This window comes from Gobio gobio, assembly GCF_949357685.1.
Source record: "Gobio gobio genome assembly, chromosome: 20".
In the NCBI taxonomy this organism is placed as follows: Eukaryota; Metazoa; Chordata; class Actinopteri; order Cypriniformes; family Gobionidae; genus Gobio; species Gobio gobio.
Window position 1 is genome coordinate 39,067,408 of NC_137113.1, and position 25,860 is coordinate 39,093,267.

At 38.7% G+C, this 25,860-nt stretch overlaps 1 protein-coding gene across 2 annotated transcripts in view; it reads right to left on the reverse strand.

The window, feature by feature from the left end:
• Window positions 1–25,860, reverse strand: part of bicc1 (BicC family RNA binding protein 1) — a 155,832-nt gene that overhangs the window by 49,551 nt on the left and 80,421 nt on the right. For both annotated transcript variants that reach the window (XM_079801377.1, XM_079801378.1), the window contains 3 exons: window positions 7,292–7,371; window positions 5,278–5,436; window positions 64–117 (listed from right to left, as the gene is read on the reverse strand). In XM_079801377.1, the coding sequence (XP_079657503.1) occupies window positions 64–117; window positions 5,278–5,436; window positions 7,292–7,371 (293 nt within the window). The remainder of the gene's footprint in view (window positions 1–63; window positions 118–5,277; window positions 5,437–7,291; window positions 7,372–25,860) is intronic.

Below are 25,860 nucleotides of genomic sequence, written 5' to 3' on the forward strand. Positions count from 1 at the left end.
CTACTTCCTGCTTATCTCAGAAAAACACAGACGTTCATAATCGTACTATGAAAGTTTATTTACCCGAATTCGGGCTCTGGCGGCCTCCACTCCTCCTGGCTGGCCGGCTATGGACACCTGCAGAAAATGAACAAGAAAGTCACGAGTATGTTAATGGAGTACAAGATACCATTTTTTTATTCATACCAGAAGAAGATTTAAAGGGATAGTTCACCCAAAGATAGAAATTATCCCATAATTTACTCACCCTCAAGCTATAGCTGTATATGACTTTCTTCATTCAGCCAAACACAATTGGAGTTATATTAAAAAGTATCCTGGCTCTTCCAAGCTTTATAACGGGAGAGAGTAGAGCCTGAGATTTACATAAAAGTAATCCTTACGGCTCCAGGGGGTTAATAAAGACCTTCCGAAGCGAAGCGATGGGTTTATCCATAAGATATTCATATTGATAAACTATAATCACTGGCTTCCGGTAACGGCCGTATGTGAGCTGAGTTCCAGTAGAAGAGTGACCTCTGACCCGACCCATGACGTGTTGACGAACACGGAAGCGCAGAGGATAGAGCAAAACAAAACACAGTTCACGAATTATAAGTCTAAAATTTGATTTTTTAAAGTGGAGGAGGAGGAGCTTGAGTTTGTTGCCCAGCTTTATTTGTTTGAACCATTAGAGGCGTCTACTCTCACCTAAGCTTACATTACTCCTACATCCTACGTCATGTGTCAGGTCAGAGGTCACTCTTTGGCCAGAACTCGACTCGCGTATGGCCGTTACCAGAAGCCAATCATTGTAGTTTATATAGTTATAAATATGGATATTTTTCTTACAAAAACACATTGTTTCACTTCAGAAGGCTTTTATTAACCCCTTGGATACGTGTGGATAAGTTTTATGATGGATGCACTTTTTTGGGCTTCAAAATCTAAGTTACCATTCACTCCCATTATAAAGCTTGGGTTATTTTCTATTATGCCATGGTCTGTCTGAATACTCGATTCTGATTGGCTGGAAGGTGTGCAATGAAATAATTTAATGCACAGGTAGTTCCAAGTCAGTTGAATCACCGTTCTATATTAATGCGCTGTTTTCATTTAAAATTATTTTTTACAGTCTATAGGCGTTTCTCAATGTCAAGGAAGGATCCTCGGAAGCCAGAATTCCGAGGATGCTAACGTCATCGACATCCGTCGAAGGACTGTTCGAATGTCGAGGATCCTTGGAATTTCAACCAAGGTCTGAGTCCTTCATTCGAAAAATATGCCATATACAGGAAAGGATGCATACGAGTAGACTTCGCGTTCTTCGCGCTCTCAAATCTCCCACAATCCTATGCGCGCAGCTTTGCTATCTTGTTCAAAAAATACAAAATATCGGACGTTGGCGTAGTCGGAGCGTTAACGGGGCAATATGCTTTCAAGTGTAAGTATTTACGTTACCAAACATTTGTTATAACCGTAGTAAATATAAGTAAAGTTTAACGTTTAAATGCCAGTACAAATTACTACCGTATTGATATTATACAAATTACGTTATTGATGGCTAACCAACCTTTTCACTGACTTAATGACGCAATGACGTGCACTTGCTAGCCTGTTCCATTTACGTGTTCTCCGAATGCTAAAGAGGAGCCTCGCCTAGCCTCTGAAGGAAGTGACTTGGAAGGACCAGTCCTGCAGAGGAAGTATCCTTGACATTGAGAAACAGCTTAGGATAGACCCTTTTCGCAGACAGTGATGACGCGTTCTAACGGTCATCAATATCGTAAATCCTGCAAAGTTTTTTTTCTTTTTCTTTTTTTTTTTTAATGTATGTACATTTATATCACTGTATGTAAACATTTATTTATATGTACATTTATATCACCACTTTGTATTATATTACTTTTGCATCAAATTACAAAAAACAAGTTACCACTGCTGTGAGGGTGTTTCTAATACAGCGTCTATGAGAGTGACGGTAAAATTAACATATTTCTCTCTTTTGACCGTTATCAATCTCAATCAACAATATGTAAGGGATAATCAACAGCAAGCTGTGCATTAAATGATCGCGTCTGGTGGTTTTTGCCTCCACATTAAATCCTCTAATGCACAGCTAGCTGTTGATTATCCCTTACATATAACTCTGATTGTGTTTGGCTGAAAGAAGAAACGCATATACACCTAGGAAGGCTTGAGGGTGAGTAAATAATGGGGTAATTTAAATTTTTGAGTGAACTAATCCTTTAAGCACTAAGTATTTCCACTAAACTGTTCACAAAATATTCAGGTCAAAATTCACTCTGTTCCTCACTCAAAGGCAGCTGGCATATGGCATGATGCAGTCTGGGAATATAGGCTACTGCCCAAGCCACATTGGCTATACATTTTTAGATACGTTTGGAAGGACATGAGGGTGAGTAGCCTAAATGATTTTCATTTTTGTGTGAACTAATCCCTTAAGAATGAAAAACCCTCATGCCAAATGTTATCATAAGAGCACCACTAGGAGGTGAGATTTCTTCATTCTGGCCTGGCTGGCCCTCATTCACCTGTCAGCAAGTACCAGCCACTCTAACCCAACACATGAAGCCCACACTGAGGGAGTGCCATGCCATTGCTCAATTTCCACATTCCCCACTTCATCAAGTCTGAAAACATGTCCCGCATCCAATTATAACTCAGTCTTATCCCTATTGCTGAACCTCCCTTAGCCTGCGGCCGTCAATATGCATTTATACAGTAGCTCAGTGATACATTTCATTTTAGAAATCAAAACCGGCCTTTAGAACCTGAACCTCTTTCGGGTGAACCTCACGAAATGAATCAGTGAGTCGAATCAGCAGTTTGGATCGCCAAATTTCAGCAGTTTGGCGGTTTGATACATGATCCGAATCATGATTCGACTCACTGATTCATAACGCTTCGAAGCTTCATGATGCCTTGTTTTGAAATCGTCATCACTATATAAGTCGTTATTTAGGGTTTTTTTGCACACAAAAACTATTCTCGCCGATTCATAGTTATTTTAGAACCACTGTAGTGAGATGGACTTTGTAACGACGTCTTTAGAACCTTTTAAAGGGGTGGTAAACCACGATTTCACTATTCTAACTTTAGCTAGCGTGTAATGTTGCTGCTTTAGCATAAACAACATCTGCAAAGTTACAACGTTCAAAGTTTAAAGCAAAGGGAGATATTTGCTTTTAAAGAAATCCATTTCTAAGAACTACAGCAAACGGCCAGTAGGCGACTACACACATTCCTCCAGGGTTGGTGACATCACCAGGCTCAATATTTACATAAACCCCTCCTCCGAGAATATTAAATAGGGGGGGTGGGGGCGCCATTTTGTATCGCGGCGCTGTTGTGGTATAGTTAGGCTGGAGTGTTGTTGGCGCGATGCCGAGGAAACGCTGTTATATTCATCCGGATTGCAGGTCTGGTGTACTTGCTTTGTTCAGCCTTCATAGGGACAGGGGTGCATTGCAGAGCGTTTAACATACAGCATGTTATATGCACGTGTGTATGAGACAGAAGGGAACAGGCGCGTGCGGGGCTCCCGCAGCACATCTCACGGAGGGAAACTTTCACAATGTTCGCGAGTTCAACACCGGATTTGCACAACGTCAGCTGCGTGAGACAAACGCGGCTAGTGTGTGAATGCACGACGCGCGCGGGGCTCCCTCCCGCAGCACATTTCACGGAGGAAAACTTTCACAATGTTCGCGAGTTCAATACAGGATATGCACAACGGCTTGACCTGAAAGCTGGATTTACAAACAGAAGCTGTTTACGGGCCACAACCTGTAAGTCTGATTTATTTTTCATCGATGTGTTTTCCTGTAATAGGTTGTAGCAAGGAAGTAAACAGATGGCAACACTGTTCTGCAAACCAGTCTGTTAAATGCTTATTCATACTTAACGTTATCCGATGAACACCTATCGTTACAAACACTAACGTTAAAATCTCAACAGCGAACTTGGCATAAGTGTAAATGATTCTTTGATTAGAGCTTTTATGTATTATTTATCTACAGGCATGCTAAACATGGTTCTGTGTGTGATTTGGCTAACTTACTAGTAAAGCCAGTGTTTAGTGTTTTGGGTTAATAGTTCTTGCGACAGATATTTGGCTATAATCGTTCTAAAAATACAAAAGTAACAGTGCCATTCAGTAGCGATCACTATAGATCCGCAGTCTTTACTCTTGAGGACTGAACAGGTTCTGCTCGATCATCTTCACTAAAATGTTCTGGGTCTGATTCGGGCTCAGATTGGTGTGGTTTTATTGACGCCATCGTTTCTAATACTGCACAGTCTACCGGTAAAGGTAAGGGGCGTGACATTTCCGACAAACGTACACTGCGGTTAGCGAATCACAACACACTGGGCCAGCTAACCAATCTAAGCCCATTGCGTATTTTTGAGGGACTGGCTTCATACAACCCGGAAAGCATCAGACCGTTTTACAAGGAGGGACAGAGCAGTGTAGAATAAAGGTCAAATATATGAAAAATAATTATTTTTTTTTAAAAACGAAGCATGAACACATGTTACAGTGCGCCCCACAAACACAATCAAGCCTTCAAAACAATGTGTTTTACCACCCCTTTAAGGGTCTTGAGAGTGTAAAGTGCATTGTGCCAATGGAGGCCTTTCAGAGCCATCAGATTTCAACTAAAATATCTTAATTTCTGTTCCAAAGATGAACGGAGGTCTTATGGGTGTCGAACGACATGAGGGTAAGTAATTAATGACAGAATTTTCATTTTTGGGTGAACTAACCCTTTAATTATTAAAGAAAGTGAAGCTTATTTTTAGAGTATCAAGATTATTTATTACAATTAATCATACCCCCATTCTCATTACCGTACTACAACTAAATTGCACTACTGTGAAATATCTGTAATATATATATATATATATATATATATATATATATATATATATATATATATATATATATATATATATATATATATATATATATATATATATATATATATATATATATATATATATATATATATATATATATATATATATAACGCAATTTAATCACAATTAAATGTTATACATACAGCATGATATTTATGTCCATCATGCTAGTAATTATTGTATTGAACTTTATATTACGATAATTTAAATAAAAAAATGTATTACAGTATTGATTTTCTCTTAAGCATAGTGGCAATTATAAATTTCAGTAACTGATTATATTTGTTCTATTGATTAATGGGGTGAAATAAGATTTGGGCATGTTTCCATGAGCTGGTTAGGTCAGAATCCCACCTGGTTGCTCTTCTCAGCCTGGTTGTTGCGGTTGGAATCGGGGAAGTGAATGTGACAGCCCGTGTCCTCCATCACCTTCTTGATATTGTTTCCCCCTTTGCCGATGACATGTGAATGCTCAGTGTGTGAGACGTCCATCTTTAGAGTCACGCGGTTGCTCTGAGGAAACAAGAGTCGGACTGTATTAACTGCGGCACCGTAGCCAGCACTTGATTTAAAGGTGAAATCTATACGTTAGCATTCCCATGTATCTCAATGACACTTGCTTGGCTGGCGCAGTTCAAATGTGCTATGTTCGACTAATTTAGCTTAGTTTCACTGCAGTGTTTTTTGAGCTGAGGAAGTTGCTTGTACTTTTAACATTAAAATATCGAATGTATTTTAAAAAGTGAGCAAAGGTACTTTTTAAATACAGAAAAAACAGATCCCGCCCATTTGAACTGCTTCATTAAAGTTGTGACAGACTGAATTACATCTATGAGCCACAGCCAAGTCAGTTTTCCATTACATCAGGTCTACAGAGTAATGCCACACCATTTCCCATTTCACGCAAAAAATTTGAGGGAATTACCTCACAAATCTACAGTTTTACTACAAACTCTTTAGTTTGCGTTGGTGGATGTTCTGCATTATGTCTGGCACTAATTACCAAAAGAATGGATGAGTCTTGAATCAGTTGTGCAATTTCTATCCCTAACCATACCTAATGTTTTGGTAAAGCTCACACAGATGCCACAGATGTCAGCTGCCCCTGACATCTATAGCTGCCAATGGCCTTAAAGTCGGCATGAAATGGAAGTTGCGGTAGTCTTTTCTTCCCTATTGTGAAGTATATTTGTGTGAAATGGCTTCTCTAACAATAAAAAAATGTGGGACGGGACTTGATTTTACCCAGCAGGAATTGATTGGATCGTTGGCTCATTGTAGTTTGCTATTGCTATGATCACATGTGAGTGACAGATTGTCCCACCCTTTTGATTCAAGATCATGAGGGCACATTCATTAAAAACAATGATGTGCACGGATAAGTCATTTACAATACATAGTGCAATATTCCATTAAAAAAAACACAAGAATTCTCAATATTGATTTCATGGTGAATTTAGGGTGTGTTCATTTAGTCCTGGTCCGCTTAGTGTTCACATTGGCATTTCTAACACAGAACCTAAAGGCATAAGGATATGTTCACAACCTGATTGGTCGGCTTTTATGACATAATATTTCGAGACTGAACATCCAAAACAATGCTGTGTGCTGGGATAAATGCGCTCTCTGTATGTGCGTAGCCTACATATGAAGTAGTGGGACCTCGTGAATAGCTGTAAAGGAGTGAATCAAAACAGCGGCAGGAATCCCTCCGTCAAACACACAAACGAAAATCTGCTTCACAGTTCTGATGCCTGTACCGAACTGTGATGGGCAACATTGCAACTATGACAAGAAAACCAAGTATGCTTGAGCATTCTGTCCTTTTTAGGGTCGCATCTTGTGACATCATGTCCTGTTTTTGGTTTGTTTCCATGTCTTTGTTCCGTGTTGCATTCATATTTCATTCGAAACCACACCCAAGTTCGTTTGGAAGCGGACTGAGACCCATCTTCTCAGTCCGCTTGTGTGGTGCGCACCAGGGTAATTATGGTAGCATTCACAAATACACAAATGAACCGCACTAACAGAGCAATCGCACCAGGGTTCATTTTAATAGAACCAAACATGCCAAGAACACACCCTTAAAGTCAACCAATGGTGGGCACTGGCATTTGTCTTTCTTTTTGCCCAATACGATTTAAGCCATGATTCATTCTACAGCTATATGAGAAGCTCCTGATGTCAAGCTCCACATAGTTCCTCTCAGGATCTTCAAGTTCCATCCCTTCAAATGTCAGATGGCCTAAAACCCAACGCACCCCGCTACTGCAGCAACTAAATATGATGGGTATAACGAATGAGGCATTTTTGTGTCGCACAATGTTGTATCAAATAAGAATCATCCAATCTGACTTGACATGCTCACCTTTGTGTCCAGGACAGACATGATCTTCTCTTTGGCTTCCTTCACATTGTCCCTCTTACCACTAACTTTGATGTGTGGATCTGAAAGACAAAAACACATAGTGTAATCCATGTAATAAGGTTTATTTATAACACAAATAGCATTTTCATCAGCACATAATTATTAATGAACAAACCTCTAACCCTTTGTTTTAAGGTTTTATGCAACAGACATGAATGAAACCTCAAATCATTTCGGATTGTTGAGGAGAAGTGTAAAATTACTGTTCTTTATTTTCAACTGGCCGATGGTAAAATGGGTTTTCATAAAAATATTAAGCAGCACAACTGTTTTCAACATTGTCAAGAAATGTTTCATGAGCACCAAATCAGCATGTTATAATGATGAAGACTGGAGTAATGACAGCTGAAAATTTATAAAAATAATTTATAAAAATCTTAATATATATTAAAAATAGAAATGGTTATTTTAATTTAACTATTTTTGATCAAGTACATTCAGCTTTGGTGAGCATAAGAGACATTAAGAACAAAAAAACATTCACGACCCCAAACTTTTCAACTGTATTGTTCTAAACACCACTCAAAATACCCTATATTATGATGGACAGTTCTGCATAGGCGAGCAGCTCCTACATTTTTGGATAATGTAAAAATCTAGTTATTATATTTATCATAAAGCTTCAATAATGATATGGCCATTTACTCACATAAATTATATGGCAAGTCATATCTCACATGAATAATGTTTGAACTAAGTAGGGCTGGCAGAAAAAATGCATGCAATGTTTCACGGATAAATAAATCCAGACAACATTTATATAATTCCGGTACTTGCTCATTCTGTCATTGACTTCCGCACCAGAAACATCTGTCTCACTGTGTTGCAAAAGCCCCCAAATTCTACAGAACCTATCCACTTCATGCCATCATGCAGTAGACCTCTGCTTGGTGTCCCACAGACAGGCTTCTGACTAACAGCATATGGTCTGGTCTACTTTACAACCCACTTAGACAAAAAGATACCAATGAATGGCATGTACATAAACCCCCTTTCAGTTTATTTCAGGCTGAAATACACTACACGACTTTTGCTCAGATTTTGTCCTGATGTGCTGACTAGATGAGCTGACAATAGGGGTGTGACGAGATTTCTCGAGTGAAAAGCGGTCTTGCGTCAAGTGTAAATAGCAACTAGATTCTATTTACACAAAGTGGAAATAACATATTTTCTTAATGATAATTGCTATTAACACCAAGTGTAAAAAGCAAATGGATTATATTTACACTAAGTGAAAATAGCTGTAGATGCTATTTACTAAGTGAAATAGCATACTAAGTGAAAATAGTTATATATTCTGTTTACACCATGTAAAAGTAGCAGTTCTTTGCAATATGTGTAAATAGTAATTAAATGTAATAATTAATTATATTATAATAATAATTTGTTAAATTTATATAGCGCTTTTCTAGGCACTCAAAGCGCTTTACATATAGAAGGGGGGAATCTCTTCAACCACCACCAATGTGCAGCATCCACCTGGATGATGCGACGGCAGCCATATTGCGCCAGAACGCCCACCACACACCTGCTTATTGGTGGAGAGGAGACAGAGTGATGAAGCCAATCGTAATCGGCAAATTTGGCTAGAATGCCGGGGTTACACCCCTACTCTTTACTCTTGGGATTTGTAATGACCACAGAGAGTCAGGACCTCGGTTTAACATCTCATCCGAAGGATGGTGCTTGTTACAGTATCATGTACTTTATTTTGACAGATACATACTATTTGCACCTCAGTATTGTTGTATATTAACATGATGCAATAATAACATAGAGTGTAAATTAATATATTTATTAAAATTTTATAAAAATGGATGCCGCCTTAATGGGACAGAAAAAGCCCTCCCTACACCGACCCCTAACCCTACCAATAAATGCTTTTATTATTATTAAACATTTCATTAGGCACTTTATTTCCACATTCAGAACATTTTCTTAATTTTTATTGAAAGTAAATGCCTTTCCGATGTGATTTGTGATGAGAAAAGTGATAAGGGCGAGCTCTGCAAAAGGTGGATTAGACGCATTAGCCATACGATTTACTGATTGCCCCACTGAAGACGTTGAAAACTTTTTTTTTGTCTTGTTTGGCCCAACCAGGCATTGTTAGGCAGAGCTAATGTGAATAGCACTTGCCAAAAAGGCACACTATTTGCACTTGGTGTGAATAGACAATTAATTTAATAAAAGGAATTGTTACATTGTCATTTGATTACATATTAAAAGATTAATTAAACTGTTAAAGTCTTATACATTCATTTGATTACCACAGTTTTACTACAGTAAATTTGGTATTAAATCACCAGAATCCAGCAAAATTAAAACAGACATCACAGAACTTCCAAAAAAATAAAACATTTCATAGGGCCCTATTATTGTTGAAACTTTAAAAAATCGACATTGTTAAACCTTTTTAATTCAGTTGATTAGACACGCTTTTAACTATTCAAATTTAAAATGAAAATGTAATTTGTGAAAAAATAAAACAGAATTTGGAATATACGGATTTCATAGAGCCCTATACATGGTTTAGTAATAACAAGGCAGTTTAAGAATCTGAAGCAACCCACAAGACACACCAAGCCATATAATTCACTCTCCACGAAGGAGGAAGAGAAGCACAAGGCTCTGGGTCTAACGCTACACGTCTGGCTTTCCGTGCTATAGCTGCTTTTCCGGAGCTTAAAGGAAACTCGTGATGAGAGCTTTCAATGCCAGAGGGAATGAGTGAAAAAGCCACGCTAAATCACTGTCCCACGCAGAAGCGAATTTCTCCACCACAAAATCCTGCAAAACATCCATTCGGCCGATTGGACGGACATTGCGGGAGGAAATCGCTCCAGCCTGGCTCCAGCAACATTCCATGCCTCAGAAAACGTACAGAGCGTTTAAAGTTAGCCGCTACAGTAAGACTGGCCTTAGTTAAAATTGCATGTAATGTGACCATTTTCTGTGGTCAAGCTCAAGTGCTCAGTAGAGGTTTTACAGTTTATACTGTGGTGTTAGGGGGAGAACAAGAATATAATAGCATACAAAGGGGCTTTTCTCATGCAAACATGCCAATTCAGTGTGGTTTAACACATGTAGGATTACACCCGATGGTTGGGATCTCTCAGCTTCCACGTTGGCAATTATTGTCCACCTCACCAGTTTTGAGTGCCATACCCTGAAGAGTTGGATTTACAAGAGTGGTGAAAACGGTGTAATGTAATATGTTCACTGCATGCCGAGTGAAGCAATGCTGGCTACCAAACTGCACCAAACTTTCAAATTTGTGCATGCAAAGCAAAAATGGCTTATTAAATTGCTTCAAAACCATAAATCATCATGCCGTTGGTGCTTTTATTGTTTAAATGTGAAGAAAGGTGGCTTTAGGGAAAGCACTAACAAAATGTTTGGGATTCCCGAGATGGTCATGAATCTATCTGGATTTTAACATGCTAGAATAACTACATACACAACTGGCAGATCCAATGTGTTCAAGGTATACATTTGAATCAGTTTGTGTGTTCCCTGTGATTCAAACCCAAGACTTTGGTATTGCTAACACAAAGTTCAGCAGAGTTCAAATCAGGGCGATGCAAATTGTGCCGCTTTAGAGGGCCCCATGATGAATGAGAACAGACTGAGGGGGACCAACGATGACGTCCCACCCCACCTGGAATGCGATTGCAAACGGACCGAGGGGAACAACTACATATCTCCCAATTTCAAACCATCTCCCTCCCCGACCCCCTGGAAGGTGATCGTGATCGCAAAAGGGCCCCGCTTCTTCCTTGCACTGTGCCTCGCCCCATGCTTGGGACAACCCTAATATTACTATTAAACTAAGGTGAGCAGATTCTGAAATCGAAAATCAGGGACATTTCCAGTGGTCAAAATATAATTTAAATCTCACTTGTTACACTCTTCAAAACAAAGGTTCCAAAAGGGAGTTTTGGTAGCAAAGCCATAGAAGAAAAAAAATGTGTTCCCCAAAAAACATATTTTTTCTTGGTGTGAAGATAGTATCCATTGCAAACAACAAACAAATCAAAACGGATCTATGAAAAAAAATTATATTATATATTAGATATACTTTACAAAAACACATTACAAAATAAAAAAACGTATGAGATCTAATGAATTAATGATAAATAACAAATATTGTAAACATTTTCAACTTGTATTTTGTATTTCGATTTTCAGAAACTGTTAATATAGGCCTGTAACAGTACATATATATTCGTCCTGCACCGTCATAGTACGGAAGTCATGTTTCGATGCATACAGTCAGACGATGAATACAGTCAGTCACAGGCGATCCCCACTCCAATCCACATGCGGTAATGCAATCTTTTCTAACCGCTTCAATTGGAAAAAGAGCAGAAGAAGGAGAGACGATTTACGCACCAACCCAAAACAAGAGTTCAGGGGCCTGTACCATGATGGTAGTTTAACAAACTCAGGGTTACAGGATTAGTTCCGAGTTGACAAAACCAAACCAATCTATTCAGGCTCTGTTGGTCCCATGATGCTGATCATCAGCTTTCTCTGTCAACTCAGGCTTTGATCCTGAGTTTAGGAGTTTAGCTGTGACATCAGTAGCGAACAGCCAATCACACGCTGTGGATCAGTGAAACTGAGATTCACTTCTCGCGAGAGAAGCAGTGAGATTGATTTCTCTCTTTTGCAGAATATTACATGATTGAAAAATATTAAGAATTTAAACAAATTTACACAGCAAGAAGAAAAGAGCTGTCTATACAAGAGTACAAAATATTCAATACGTCAATGCAAAAGTTATGAAGTTAGTTTAGTTGATATATAGAGTGAATTGAACATTTAAGCTCACATGTAGTAATTTTTATAACTTTATTTATTGATTTTATAGCTTATTTGTATGACCTTTATATAGGCTATTTGTATTAATTTTAACTATGTGCCTATTAATGATTGATTAACTAAAACGATACATGTGTAATTGATTAAGGGTATAATAATTACATAAATGATATCTAAGTCATTCAAAATTATCATTATAATAAATAAGACACTTTAGTCTTTAATAGCCATTTGCTATGTAGTGACCTTTAGTTTGGAGTAGAAAAAGGGGGAGTGATTTTATTGCATCCGAGGTGTGTCACTTTGCTGACAGCTGATTGGTCCAATTTCAGTTTGATCTCTTATCCAGAACATAACCTGCCCTGGAGCAGGTTAGCCGTGGAGCGTAGGTTACTATGGAGATGAACACTGCAAAAAGCCAAACCCCTTTAGTGGTACCTAAAAACCAGGATTAGCACAAACTAAGCCTAAACATATCTGGCTAGCCAGCTAAACCGGCTTCATGGTATAGGCCCCAGGGGGGTATTCCAGAAAGCAGGTTATGTGATATACCTGGGTATGTTTAAGAGTAAGTAAGCGGATAACCTCAACTTTCGGTTCCAAAAATGGAGGTAACTTTCAGGGTATGTAAGTAGCCATAGCAACTCACTCTCTGAACATAACCTGCTCCGGAGCCGCTCATGTTCCACGGATAGTTTGCTTAAGAGGTATTCAGATGTGTGTAATATAATTCATATAGTTAAATTAATATAACTAAATGTGTTATATAGTTACAGTTATAATATACAATATTATATATTAATTCTAAAGCACTATTATAACAAGGACATTTTTAAATGTTAATCCAATTCAAATATATTTATTATTTATTTTATTGTCATCTCACACATTGATCTGCATTAAATTAATTAGCATCAAACAAACAAAATAATCCTCATTCTCTGTGAATAAAGATTACTTATTAAACGAAGATAATGAAAAAATGATTGCACAATCACCAAATAGGTAGCTGATGTAAAGCCATTAAACAAAAGAAGAAGAGGAAGTAGAATGGTGTTCTTAGCGTCTGTTTCCATGGTGAATCATCGATTCGTTGCTCTGTCTTGTCTGTTCACGGTTAACATACTCTGAGTTGTCTAAACTTACTCACGGACATGTTTTTGGAACCACCATACCTTGAGTAAGCAAGGTTTGGGTTAATTAACCGAGAGTTCAAGGTATATGTGACGGTAAGTTAACTTTCTGGAATTCGCCCCAGATGGGCACGCAAGAGCTCGCTAGTAACCTTTACGCTGAGATATGATTAATTTTTGTGACGTGCTCCACAAACTTCATGAAAAGGAAACTGGGACGGCAGAAAGTTGGATCCTGTTGGTTATCTTTATTTTACAAAAGCACAATTTTTTGTTTTGATTGTGAGTGTACACTTTACAGTTTTGAATGATGTCTTCCTCTCATCTGTATGACCATAAATGACAGAGTATTTTAAGTTGTTTCCGCTATTATAATGAGACAAAATTTATTTGAATTGTGGAAATCCAGTGATGAAATATGTGTTTCCTGGAAACAGGAAGCCTCAGGTGCCGCTTTACTCACTGTCTCCCCATGGAAAGGTGAAGTAGGCTCTCCTTCTCATCTTTCTGTGATTTCTTAAAAAAGCGTAATATTGAACTTTGTGCATGTGCATTTTAATGAACTCTAATGCACAAAGAAAACTCATCTTTGCACAAGTTTTATTTTTCATTATTCTATTTATTTTGTACTTTTATAACACAAGAGATGCTTTTTTGTAGCTGATAATAATAACCAAAGGGCTTTTGTTTGCACTACTGTCTATTCAAAATAAATGAAAATATATCTAGCATTGTGGATTTGTTTCCTTGTCCCGAACTTTTATTGAACCGTGACTTTAAAACCGAGGTACGCACCGAACTGTCAATTCTGTGTACCATTTCACTCCTAATATACACTCACCTAAAGGATTATTAGGAACAACATACTAATACTGTGTTTGACCCCCTTTCGCCTTCAGAACTGCCTTAATTCTACGTGGCATTGATTCAACAAGGTGCTGAAAGCATTTTTTAGAAATGTTGGCCCATATTGATAGGATAGCATCTTGCAGTTGATGGAGATTTGTGGGATACACATCCAGGGCACGAAGCTCCTGTTCCACCACATCCCAAAGATGCTCTATTGGGTTGAGATCTGGTGACTGTGGGGGCCATTTTAGTACAGTGAACTCATTGTCATTTTCAAGAAACCAATTTGAAATGATTCGAGCTTTGTGACATGGTGCATTATCCTGCTGGAAGTAGCCATCAGAGGATGGGTACATGGTGGTCATAAAGGGATGGACATGGTCAGAAACAATGCTCAGGTAGGCCGTTGCATTTAAACGATGCCCAATTGGCACTAAGGGGCCTAAAGTGTGCCAAGAAAACATCCCCCACACCATTACACCACCACCACTAGCCTGCACAGTGGTAACAAGGCATGATGGATCCATGTTCTCATTCTGTTTACGCCAAATTCTGACTCTACCATCTGAAAGTCTCAACAGAAATCGAGACTCATCAGACCAGGCAACATTTTTCCAGTCTTCAGCTGTCCAATTTTGGTGAGCTTGTGCAAATTGTAGCCTCTTTTCCTATTTGTAGTGGAGATGAGTGGTACCCGGTGGGGTCTTCTGCTGTTGTAGCCCATCCGCCTCAAGGTTGTGCGTGTTGTGGCTTCACAAATGCTTTGCTGCATACCTCAGTTGTAACGAGTGGTTATTCCAGTCAAAGTTGCTCTTCTATCAGCTTGAATCAGTCGGCCCATTCTCATCTGACCTCTAGCATCAACAAGGCATTTTAGCCCACAGGACTGCCGCATACTGGATGTTTTCCCCTTTTCACACCATTCTTTGTAAACCCTAGAAATGGTTGTGCGTGAAAATCCCAATAACTGAGCAGATTGTGAAATACTCAGACCGGCCCGTCTGGCACCAACAACTATGCCACGCTCAAAATTGCTTAAATCACCTTTCTTTCCCATTCTGGCATTCAGTTTGGAGTTCATGAGATTGTCTTGACCAGGACCGCACCCCTAAATACATTGAAGCAACTGCCATGTGATTGGATGATTAGATAATTGCATTAATGAGAAATTGAACAGACGTTCCTAATAATCCTTTAGGTGAGTGTATACTCTATCCAGTCATAAAATGTTATTTTATGTTTGTGATTTTGGAAATCCCTAATTAGGCGTTTAATGGGCATTTTAGGCTCAACACAAAGTTTGTACTTTCTGCAAATATAGTGGAATTGTTGCAAGTGTAATTGTGAAGTTGATTTATTATTATTATTTCTTCATATCTGGGTGTACTGAATGCCTGACTACTTTTGAATGGTCATCAATGGAGAACGACTTGCCACCATAATTGTGTAGAGATTAACTAGCAAAACCCATTATGGAATGTTCTTTCACATGGCTTGCTCACACCTTTTTGACTACAGCGTTTATATATAGCTCCATCTAAGGCTGCGTACACACACCTCCATCCACAGCTGGCCTTGATAAGAGCCACACTGCGCTGAATGTGGTGAACAACACATCTGTTGAAACACATTCCTCTGAGAGTCTAAATCAGTCATTATAAGCAGCGGGGGAATGTGAAAAAGCAGAGAAATCAAGCAAGCAACAAGCTGAATATACCAAATCAGTTGCAATTATGATTCATCATACTGAATCATGTGGAAAGAATCTGTTTGACTACTACTGGCAATAGAAAGCATGCCGTTTTGTGATCCTTTGGTTTTTAAAGTTTGAATATACTGTAGGTGGGGAAGTTGAGTTTAAGAGGGAAATGTCTTTTCAGAGAGTTATTTATCTACACAGGGGGTGGTGTGAGCTAAATGGAGCATGCTGTTTTGGAGGCCGCAGCGTTTTATGGGCTGCTTGGAAATGCCCTCAGTGGATTGTGTCATGTGGACTTGAGGAACCCGCAAACTGTTGCACTGCTGCCACTGTGAGTGTAAACAGCAGCAGCAAAAGATAGCAAAAGGTGTATTGCCAATAGCAGTTAGTACAAAAAAGATGTTCAAGAGAATGTGCATCCACATTCTGAGAACCATGTTTGTTTATCCCCTAAGCCCTGAAGGCATTTTTAGATTTTAAAGCAAAGACTCATAACTCCAAAACTATAACAAGGAGAGTCAAAAGGTAGGTACTGTTTGATAGAAAACGTTTTAATTTTTTCGAAAATATAAATGGTGATAGCATAAAATAATCAAAAGTTACAGCATTTGGAATCAAGGTAGCCTTTATGTTTAGCCCTTGACGCCCCCTAATGGGCATTTTTTAAATTGTTCCTCCATGCGGAATATGTTGTGATCAACACAATGTTTGGGCTCATTTTAATTGTGAGGATCTGCTGTAAATAATGCTGTGTCATGTTCTATGATGTGCATGTTTTTTGTGCATGATGTTTTTGACATATTGCAATACATAGTACATAAATTATTGATGATGTTCACATTAGGGCTGGGCTGTATGATGGTGTACCATGTTATACCATGCTTTATATTATTTAAGACAGAAATCTGAACATTGGATAATGCCAGGTTCAAAATTCTTTGAATTCACAAACAGTCTTTTCAATCACACAGTATCATTATTTCGGTGAAACAAATATTAGTATTATATTACAGAAGTACTGGGGTAAATGTTAATTTAAACACTGATATTCGTATCTAAAAACTGATGTCTACGGAAGCGATCAAAATAGAGCAAATCACCTTCAAATAATGATTGTATCGGAAACAGGTGGCGACAATTGACTGTTCTTTTTTTTTGTCATTGAATCATTCAAGAGATTCATTCAAAAAATGTCATCCAGTAATGAAACAAAGAATGAGTGAGTCATTGAATCATTCATTCAAACCAACTTTATTAAAACAGTTCACTCAGATGAATAAAATATGTTAAATAGACTGCAGCAACTAACATTTTTAGAGAACCTCTAGTAAAGTTATTCTCAATTTATCCAGAACCGTGCAGTTTGGATGGATAGAATGGATGGAATGGATTGGGATGAATGGGATGGGATGGAATGGAATAGCATGGAATGGAATGGTTTGGGATGGATGGATAGATGGAATGGTTTGGGATGGATGGATGCAATGGATTGTGGTTGATGGATGGAATGGAATAGATTAGGATGGATGGGATGGATGGATGGATGGATGGAATGGATTGGGATGGATGGAATGGATGGTTGGTTGGAATAAATTGGGATAGATAGATAGATAGATAGATAGATAGATAGATAGATAGATAGATAGATAGATAGATGATAGATAGATAGATAGATAGATAGATAGATAGATAGATAGATAGATAGATAGATAGATAGATAGATAGATAGATAGATAGATAGATAGATAGATAGATAGATAGATGATAGATAGATAGATAGATAGATAGATAGATAGATAGATAGATAGATAGATAGATAGATAGATAGATAGATAGATAGATAGATAGATAGATAGATAGAATGGATTGGGATGGATGGATGGATGGATGGAATGGATTGGGATGGATGGATGCAATGGATTGGGATGGATGGATGCAATGGATTGGGATTGATGGATGGAATGGAATGGATTGGGATGGATGGATGGATGGATGGAAGGATGTAATGAATTGGGATGGATGGATGCAATGGCTTGGGATGGATGGGTGGAATGGATTGGGATGGATGGGATGGAATGGAATAGTATGGAATGGAATGGATTGGGATGGATGGATGGATAGAATGGGATGGATGGATGGATGGATGGGATGGGATGGGATAGGATAGGATGGAATGGATTGGGATGGATGGATGGATGGATGGATGGATGCTTGGAATGGATGGATGGATGATAGATAGATTTGGCAGATGCTCAATCAAAAATGACATATTGCATTAAAGTTATACATTTTCATAAATTCATGCATTTCTTGGTAATCAAACCCACAATGTTGCCGAATAGTAGAGCTCAAATGCTCCATTCTCTAATATTTGAGCTACAATAATGTACTGAAGTAAATGTAATTTATTATGGATTATTATTTATTTAATTATTTTCTGAATTTTCAGCAAAAATAACTATATTGTGATATTTCAGGTTAGGTGACCACTGAACAGACTTAAAATGCTCAATGCCCTGTCACTAATGGATTATTCCTGTACCACTAGGTGGCACCCTCAAAACTTTATGTGTTGCTTTAAACTTTAAGGTGGTCTAAGGAGGGAAGTATCCTTACAGAGATGTTCACCAATTATTCCAAGAGAAATAATGCCCTTGCGTCGTTGTTTTAAAGGTTCTGCAAAATAAAGGTGCTATAAATCTCCTCCACTTCTTAGCTTTAAAATATGCCTTCTCATGCGCTACATAAGTCACATGATTTAGCACATCTGGAGTCACGACGTCTTGCACAACAAACAGTGCAAAAATATGCGACTCTACTGCTGTGTGTGACCGAACAGATGTTCGTGAGCTAACAAAAACAAAACACACTCACGCACTCTGGCTGAATTCACAGCACGGTTCACATTAAAGAAAGAAATTACGAAAGAAATTCATTACGGAGGCTAACAATTAAATCCATTGAGATTACTTTAATGGAGCTCTTAGGTCACACAGGCGTTTTTGCATGGAGGAAAAGCAGGAAGCTGCTCTGTTTTCCTACTACATACTTTGGATTGCTGCACCACCATGAACAGTCATATGTAGCAGCAGCAATGGAGACGTGATAACATCTTCTCGTGTGAGGGCTGCATCCAAAGAAGGCTTGATGATTATATTGAGACCTTAATGGAGAGGCGCAAGCCTTCCTGCGGCCCTCCGAACAGCGATGAGCCCTCCCTAGTGGCTCTGGATGTTTATTGCTGTTATGTTCCTATAAAAGGAAGAACATACACAGAGAACATACACGTGTGCTGTACATGCCTCGCCTGGTTATGTAGTAGAACACTGCTGTGTGCTCAGTGCATCATTAAAGGATTAGTTCACTTTTAAATAAACTTTTGCTGATCATTTACTCACCCCCATGTCATCCAAGATGTCCATGTCTTTCTTTCTGCAGTCGAAAAGAAATTAAGGTTTTGGATGAAAACAGTCCAGGGTTTTTTCTCCATATAACGGACTTCAATGGGCTGCAAACAGTTCAATCTTGTAGGGTCAAATTTTTGGCCACTGCTGTATATTTCAAATGATAATAATTAACTTATCATAATCAGTTATTAATATTAAATTGGGTTTCTCTTGTTTTTAGATGTGTTCTGCATAATTTGGCATGTTTTTTCGTTATCACAAATTTAAACAAATTCTCCAAGCACAACTACAAAACCTCTAACAAACTTTTAATAATTTTTAACTTTTAATACATTTTTTTACTTTTAATACAAGTTGAATATGTCACTTTTTCTAGGACAGACATCAGTTTTGGCCACTCTATAGGTTATAAGAATATAAATATTATAATATATTAAACCTCATTCTTCCTAAATAATATAATATAATTAATATAATATAATCCAAAAAATGAAAATGAAAAAAGATTATCAAAAACCCTCAATTACTATTCATTTTAATTTAAAAAAGCGAAACCTAAACTTATGGGTCTCTACTTATGTGATGTATATAAGCAAAATGTACTGTTTAATGCATATATCTTAGTTTAATGTTTTAATTTACAAAAAATAAAATGTAATATGTAATTAAATAATTACTAACCCCGGGTGCATGCATGAATAAATAAATAATAATTTCATTATTTGCACATGCGTGAGAAATAATGCAAATGCATGAGCTCTAGTTTCTCACAGCATTATTTTATCAGTTTATAGCAGTAACTTTAAATTAGTGATACATTTATGGAACTTTGCAAGTCTTGCATCAACTATAAAATCCTGTCAGAGCCATAAAATTCCAGCATCCCTCACATCTGTTGTTATGGAAACATCTCATTTGCTCCTCACGCTGTAAGAAAGTCATTCTGGGAAGAAATTTATTTCCTTGGGATCAAGAGGGCGAGTCCATTGTATCCAAATTCTGCCGTCAAAAGAGCCAAAGATGTTCGTTTGAAGGAAGGAACCTTAAATCCCCTCACCGTCCACTGTGGGAGCATACTGGGCAGCGCACGCCAGCAGCCTAGCAGCTCTCCATGGAGACATGGGCCCAGTCTGATGCAACAGAGCCGTGGACAGGGTGATACTGGAAGAACGGAGAGCTCCGGACTGTTTTTACAGCTGCTGCCCCCCTTTAAGAGCAGGCCAGTGGGAGTTCTGCTCTCCTGTCCTCCTGTAAATCTCTCCATACAGCAGCCTGAGATTTATTCAGCGCTCCAAGTTGGATTTGCCAAGACGGCTAGGAGTGAGGGTGAGTCACAAATGTCAGCCAGGTTATGGGTCTTTAAATGTGAGAAGATGGCACGGTCCGGGCAGAGGGAACTCCAGCAAAGCACTGTTTAAAAGTCTGTGTTTGACACAAGGTTTGCCATTTTTAGGGTATTTTTGAAAATGACAAGGTTTCAGTTATGTCTATTAACAAGTACCTTTGACAAGTACAATCACAGCGGTACATTGGCACTGCTGCTGACCCAGAGAGAGCAGTTGTCATGTTTAGGCATGAAACAGCTTTCTTCAACCACACAGTACCATTATTTCTGTTACGCTCATTTAAATTATCATAGAAGTACTGGGATAAAAGTGTATAGTTTCACCAATTTCAATGGTAGTAAATCACCTTTTAAAAATCACTTGATGCTTCAAATAAAGACATCGTTAAACTAGTAGGTGGCGACGTAAGTCACATGATAATGATGACATGGTGAATGTAATGCATCCGGATTACATTCATACTACATACTTTCAGGGTCATTGCTAGAGAGAAGCAAGGTGGTGACGATTCTTGGGCCCCCAGCTTTTAGATTTCAACCAAAGAGGGCCTACAGCAACAACCTGCTCTGGGGCCCTGGATACCCTAGCTATCTACAGCCCTGCACACATTCATAATATATTGAACATACTTTTTAACCTCTGTGAAGTAATTATTTACTCACAATAATTAGCTACTCAAGAGTATGCGATTTTGGACACAGATCTTCTGGGAAGGCTTTCCACAAGGTTTAGGAGTGTGTTTATGGGAATTTTTGACCATTCTACCTGAAGCACATTTGTGAGGTCAGGCACTGATGTTGGACGAGAAGGCCTGGCTCGCAGTCTCCGCTCTAATTCATCCCAAAGGTGTTCTATCGGGTTGAGGTCAGGACTCTGTGCAGGCCAGTCAAGTTCCTCCACACCAAACTTGCTCATCCATGTCTTTATGGAGCTTGCTTTGTGCACTGGTGCACAGTCATGTTGGAACAGGAAGGGGCCATCCACAAACTGTTCCCACAAAGTTGGGAGCATGAATTTGCCCAAATGTTTTGGTATGCTGAAACATTAAGAGCATTAAGAGCCCAATCCCTGAAAAACAACCCCACACTATAATCCCCCCTCCACCAAATTTTACACTTGGCACAATGCAGTCAGGCAAGTTCCGTTCTCCTGGCAACCACCAAATCCAGATTCGTCCATCAAATTGCTAGACAGAGAAGCGCGATTGGTCACTCCAGAGAATACATCTCCACTGCTCTAGAGTCCAGTGTTGGCGTGCTTTACACCACTGTATCCAACAATTTGCAATGTACTTGGTGATGTAAGGCCTGGGTGCAGCTGCTCGGCCATGGAAAACCATTACATGAACCTCTCTACACACTGTTCTTGAGCTAATCTGAAGATCACATGAAGTTTGGAGGTCTGTACCTATTGACTCTGCAGAAAGTTGTCGACTTCTGTGCACTGTGCGCCTCAGCATCCGTTTCCAATTGCTTCCACTTTGTTATAATACCACTAACAGTTAACCGTGGAATATTTAGTTTTTTTAGTAAAACTGCAAGTTGCCAGCCACCGCCAGCACTTTTGATAATTTTCCCAAAAGATTCATGGTTCCCAGAATATTTAGTTTTATAATTATCTGAACATTCAATATATCACAAGAAAGAGCAGAGCCTTTTAAAAAGCCTCTGCTTTAAAAATAAATAAATTCTAGCTTAATGCATCCTGTTTTTATCAACACTTGTGGGTAAGTTTCATAAAAAAGCAACATTTTGAGCAAAAAGCTGAGATAAATCGCATTTTTGTCAAAGACTACGTCCGGATTGGATTCAGACTGATGATCGAAACATAGATGGAGTAGATCGAGTCGATCAACACCCCCTAAGGTTCACAGTTCTGTACTTCATCCTAGGTCAACATTTCATTCACTAACTTTGGGCAGTTTTGATTTATATGCTGTTTAATGTTGATTAATGCTTTATTTTACATATGCATCTGCTTACATATGCTAATGCTTGCTTCTGCTTCTTCTTCGCCTGTGTTTTGATCAGGAGATTCTGTGGTCTTTCAGAAGATGTGTCATAGAGAGTAATGAAACAAGTGATGTCTTTATGAGTCATTGAATCATTCATTCAAACTGATTTTTATTTATTTTTTTAATGTAGAAATAATTAAATTAATTAAGTAGACTGCAGCAAATAACATATAGTCAGAACTTCTCGTAAATTACATATTATTTGGTTTAGTTGTCTATTCAAAATGGTAGGAGAATCATGATTTCTATATTTTAAACAAAAAAATTTGATTCTTAATTTATCCAGAATCGTGTGTCTCCATATCAACATTAGAAAAAATAGTACATTTACTTCAATTTTGACTTCTTTTCATTTGCAGTTTACTTTCTTAATACACATTGTTGGTCTAATAGAGTTCTGCATAGATGACGACAAAACCCGGAAGACTAATTCGCCACTGGTTCACTCAAAATTTCCCTTTTTATATATATTTTTTCAATTTATGAGTAAAATAAGGTCTGCTGTAAACATTACTTGACGATACTTACAAACGTACGGAAAACGCAAACTGTATAGCTGTTATGTGTATTTTAAATAACATAAGTAAATAGATAAGAATGTTTGGGGTGTGATTGTGTACAGTTTATGTTGTAGAACAAAACGTCCAGGTATTGTCAAGTTTTAATTACATTACTGTCAAATTACTCTGAGAGAACTGACATTAGAGATCACAGTTTGTTGCCTTCTATGTCTTTAATAAAATAAAATCACATCAACCTTTAAAGTCAACAGAGCAGCATTCACAATGTTATTTTTGTAATATGATGTATTTGCAAGGGAACCAGGATATTCAACCAGAAAGAAAACGTAGGCCAAAAGATTGCATCGTGATTACATTGTGAAAAGTGGTTTCTGTGAGACAAATAGCAGTGCTTAGTTATGTCAGTCCTAAAGGAGGTTTTTAGTCAAGATAACAAAGAGAAGCATTTTTTTCTTTAGGAATAACATGCACAGATGAATCGTTCAAAGTGAGACCATGGACGTGCATTAACAAAATAAACATAGGATCAATTTTGAATCCATGTTGACTTTAAAAGATCCAGCAACAAAATGTTACAAACAAAATGCTAATTTTAGAACAGGACATTCACCGCATACCGCTAAGGTACAACAAGAGGGCATAATTCTGATTTAATATCAACACACACACACACACACACACACGCAGAAAGAGAACTCTGACAAAAGTAGTCTTTCAAAGTAAATCAAAGCCAACATTTTTCGTGACAGTGCTTTGTGAGGGTCTGCGGAGTATCAACCTGAGCTTTACAGCGGCAAATGAGTGAAACAGACCGCGAGAGACTTCAGAGACCAAGATGAAAACTCCCTATGTCAGCTCAGACTCTGCAGAAAAGGAATGCGTCCTCAGGAGCCACATAAATATACTGCAAGCTGCATTTCCACTTTTAACACACAAAGAAAGCACCTCGGGGCCGTTTCTACTTCTTAGCATTCCAATTAGGGCCCATCTGAAGGCGATGATGACTGCATTAGTTGTGATGGCTCTTCGGCTAATAGAGGCTAGAGATAATAGCACATAGCTGTGGGTGTTGGTCTCATCCCAAGTGATCCTGTGTTCCAGAGACTCTTAGGAGCCTGTAATGTGTCTGCAAAGTATCTGTCATTAAGCAGTTGAGGCCCTGATATTACTAAGCACTTTCAGCCACCAAGGGACATGCCTAGCATACAGATTAAAATATTTAGGGCCAGATTTACTAACAGCTTGCGCCAGCGCAAACCCTCTTTTGGCGTTAAAAAACTACTGTCAGGATTTACTAAAGACACAGTGAAACATTGGCGCTGAAAAGTCTTGGACAAGGTTATTTTTGCAGCTGACCTTATTGCATATGCATTTGTAGGAGTTTCCCTTTCAGAGGGAACATTTATGGGAGGAGAGTATTTAAATAAATAACGCAATGCGATTTACTAAGGTTTGCGCTAGTCAAATTACTGGTATTTTTGCCATTATTTAAAGGTCCTGTTCTTCGTGATCCCATTTTTCAAACTTTAGTTAGTGTGTAATGTTGCTGTTAGAGCACAAATAATACCTGTAAAATGATAAAGCTCAAAGTTCAATGCCAAGCGAGATATTTTATTTGACAGAAGTTCCCTTTCAAAGCCTACAGCGAACGGCCGGTTTGGACTACATCCTTGTACATCCTGCTTTAATTACGTCAGTAGAACAGTTTGTCGACTAACCTCCGCCCACAAGAATACGCGAAACAGGGGGCGTGGTCTTGTTGCTCCCTCGTGGAGAAGAGGAAGTGTTGCGTTCGGTTTGGTTCGGTTGCGTTTGTCGCCATGTCGTTCAGACGCTGTTATTTTCATCCCGGAGTCAAATCACCTTTGTTTGGCCTTCAGGGGCTGTAGTTTGAGCGCGTTCATCTCCCCGTTATGGTAAGAGGCGGGACCTTTCCGGGCAACATGCGATAAGCTGCTGTCGAATCACAACACGTGAACCGCTGGCACAATCAGAACTCGTTACGTGTTTCTGAAGGAGGCACCTCGATCGCCCCCCGGTGGCCGGTCCCAGTATAGCTCCTAAACCCCACCCCTCCATGTATTAGAATGGACGCGAGACACACTAAACAATTCAATTACACTTCAAATAATTGATTCCTAAAGATGGTTTCTGTCATTTTAGGCAGTTTTTATGACGATGATTTCATTTCAATTGTTCGTTTTTTAAATAAGTTTAGTTTTAGTGAGTTATGTGATGCTATAAAAACGGGGGGTGTGACGTCATGATTGACAGCTGAGATTGACGGCTTCTCTGAGTGAAGTTGTCACTGAGGCACTAACTGACTTTTTTCGGTATTTTTGGGAGGAGATTGGAGCTTCAGCTTTAATTTCTACCTTTCTATAACTGAGAGAGTGTGGGCGGGCTTTTGATAATCGCGCCTCTACTTCCTGCTCTCTACTGCACAACTCCGGTCCTGAGATCGCTACTGCGCAGACTCGGTCCCAAGATGTCAGCGCCATGTGCGAGCCTACGAAAGCTTCAACTATGGTCAGCGGAAGTCAATGAAGTCGCGTTGTCCATATTTTTTTACGTTCTATGGTGTGTACTCATCTGAAGCACGCACATGGCGCGTCGCAGATAGTGCACAAATATTGAGCTCCCTTGTCCATGTCCATCTTGGCGAGTATCCTAGTAAAACATGTCGTATTATGTCGTAAAACGTAAACAGTTG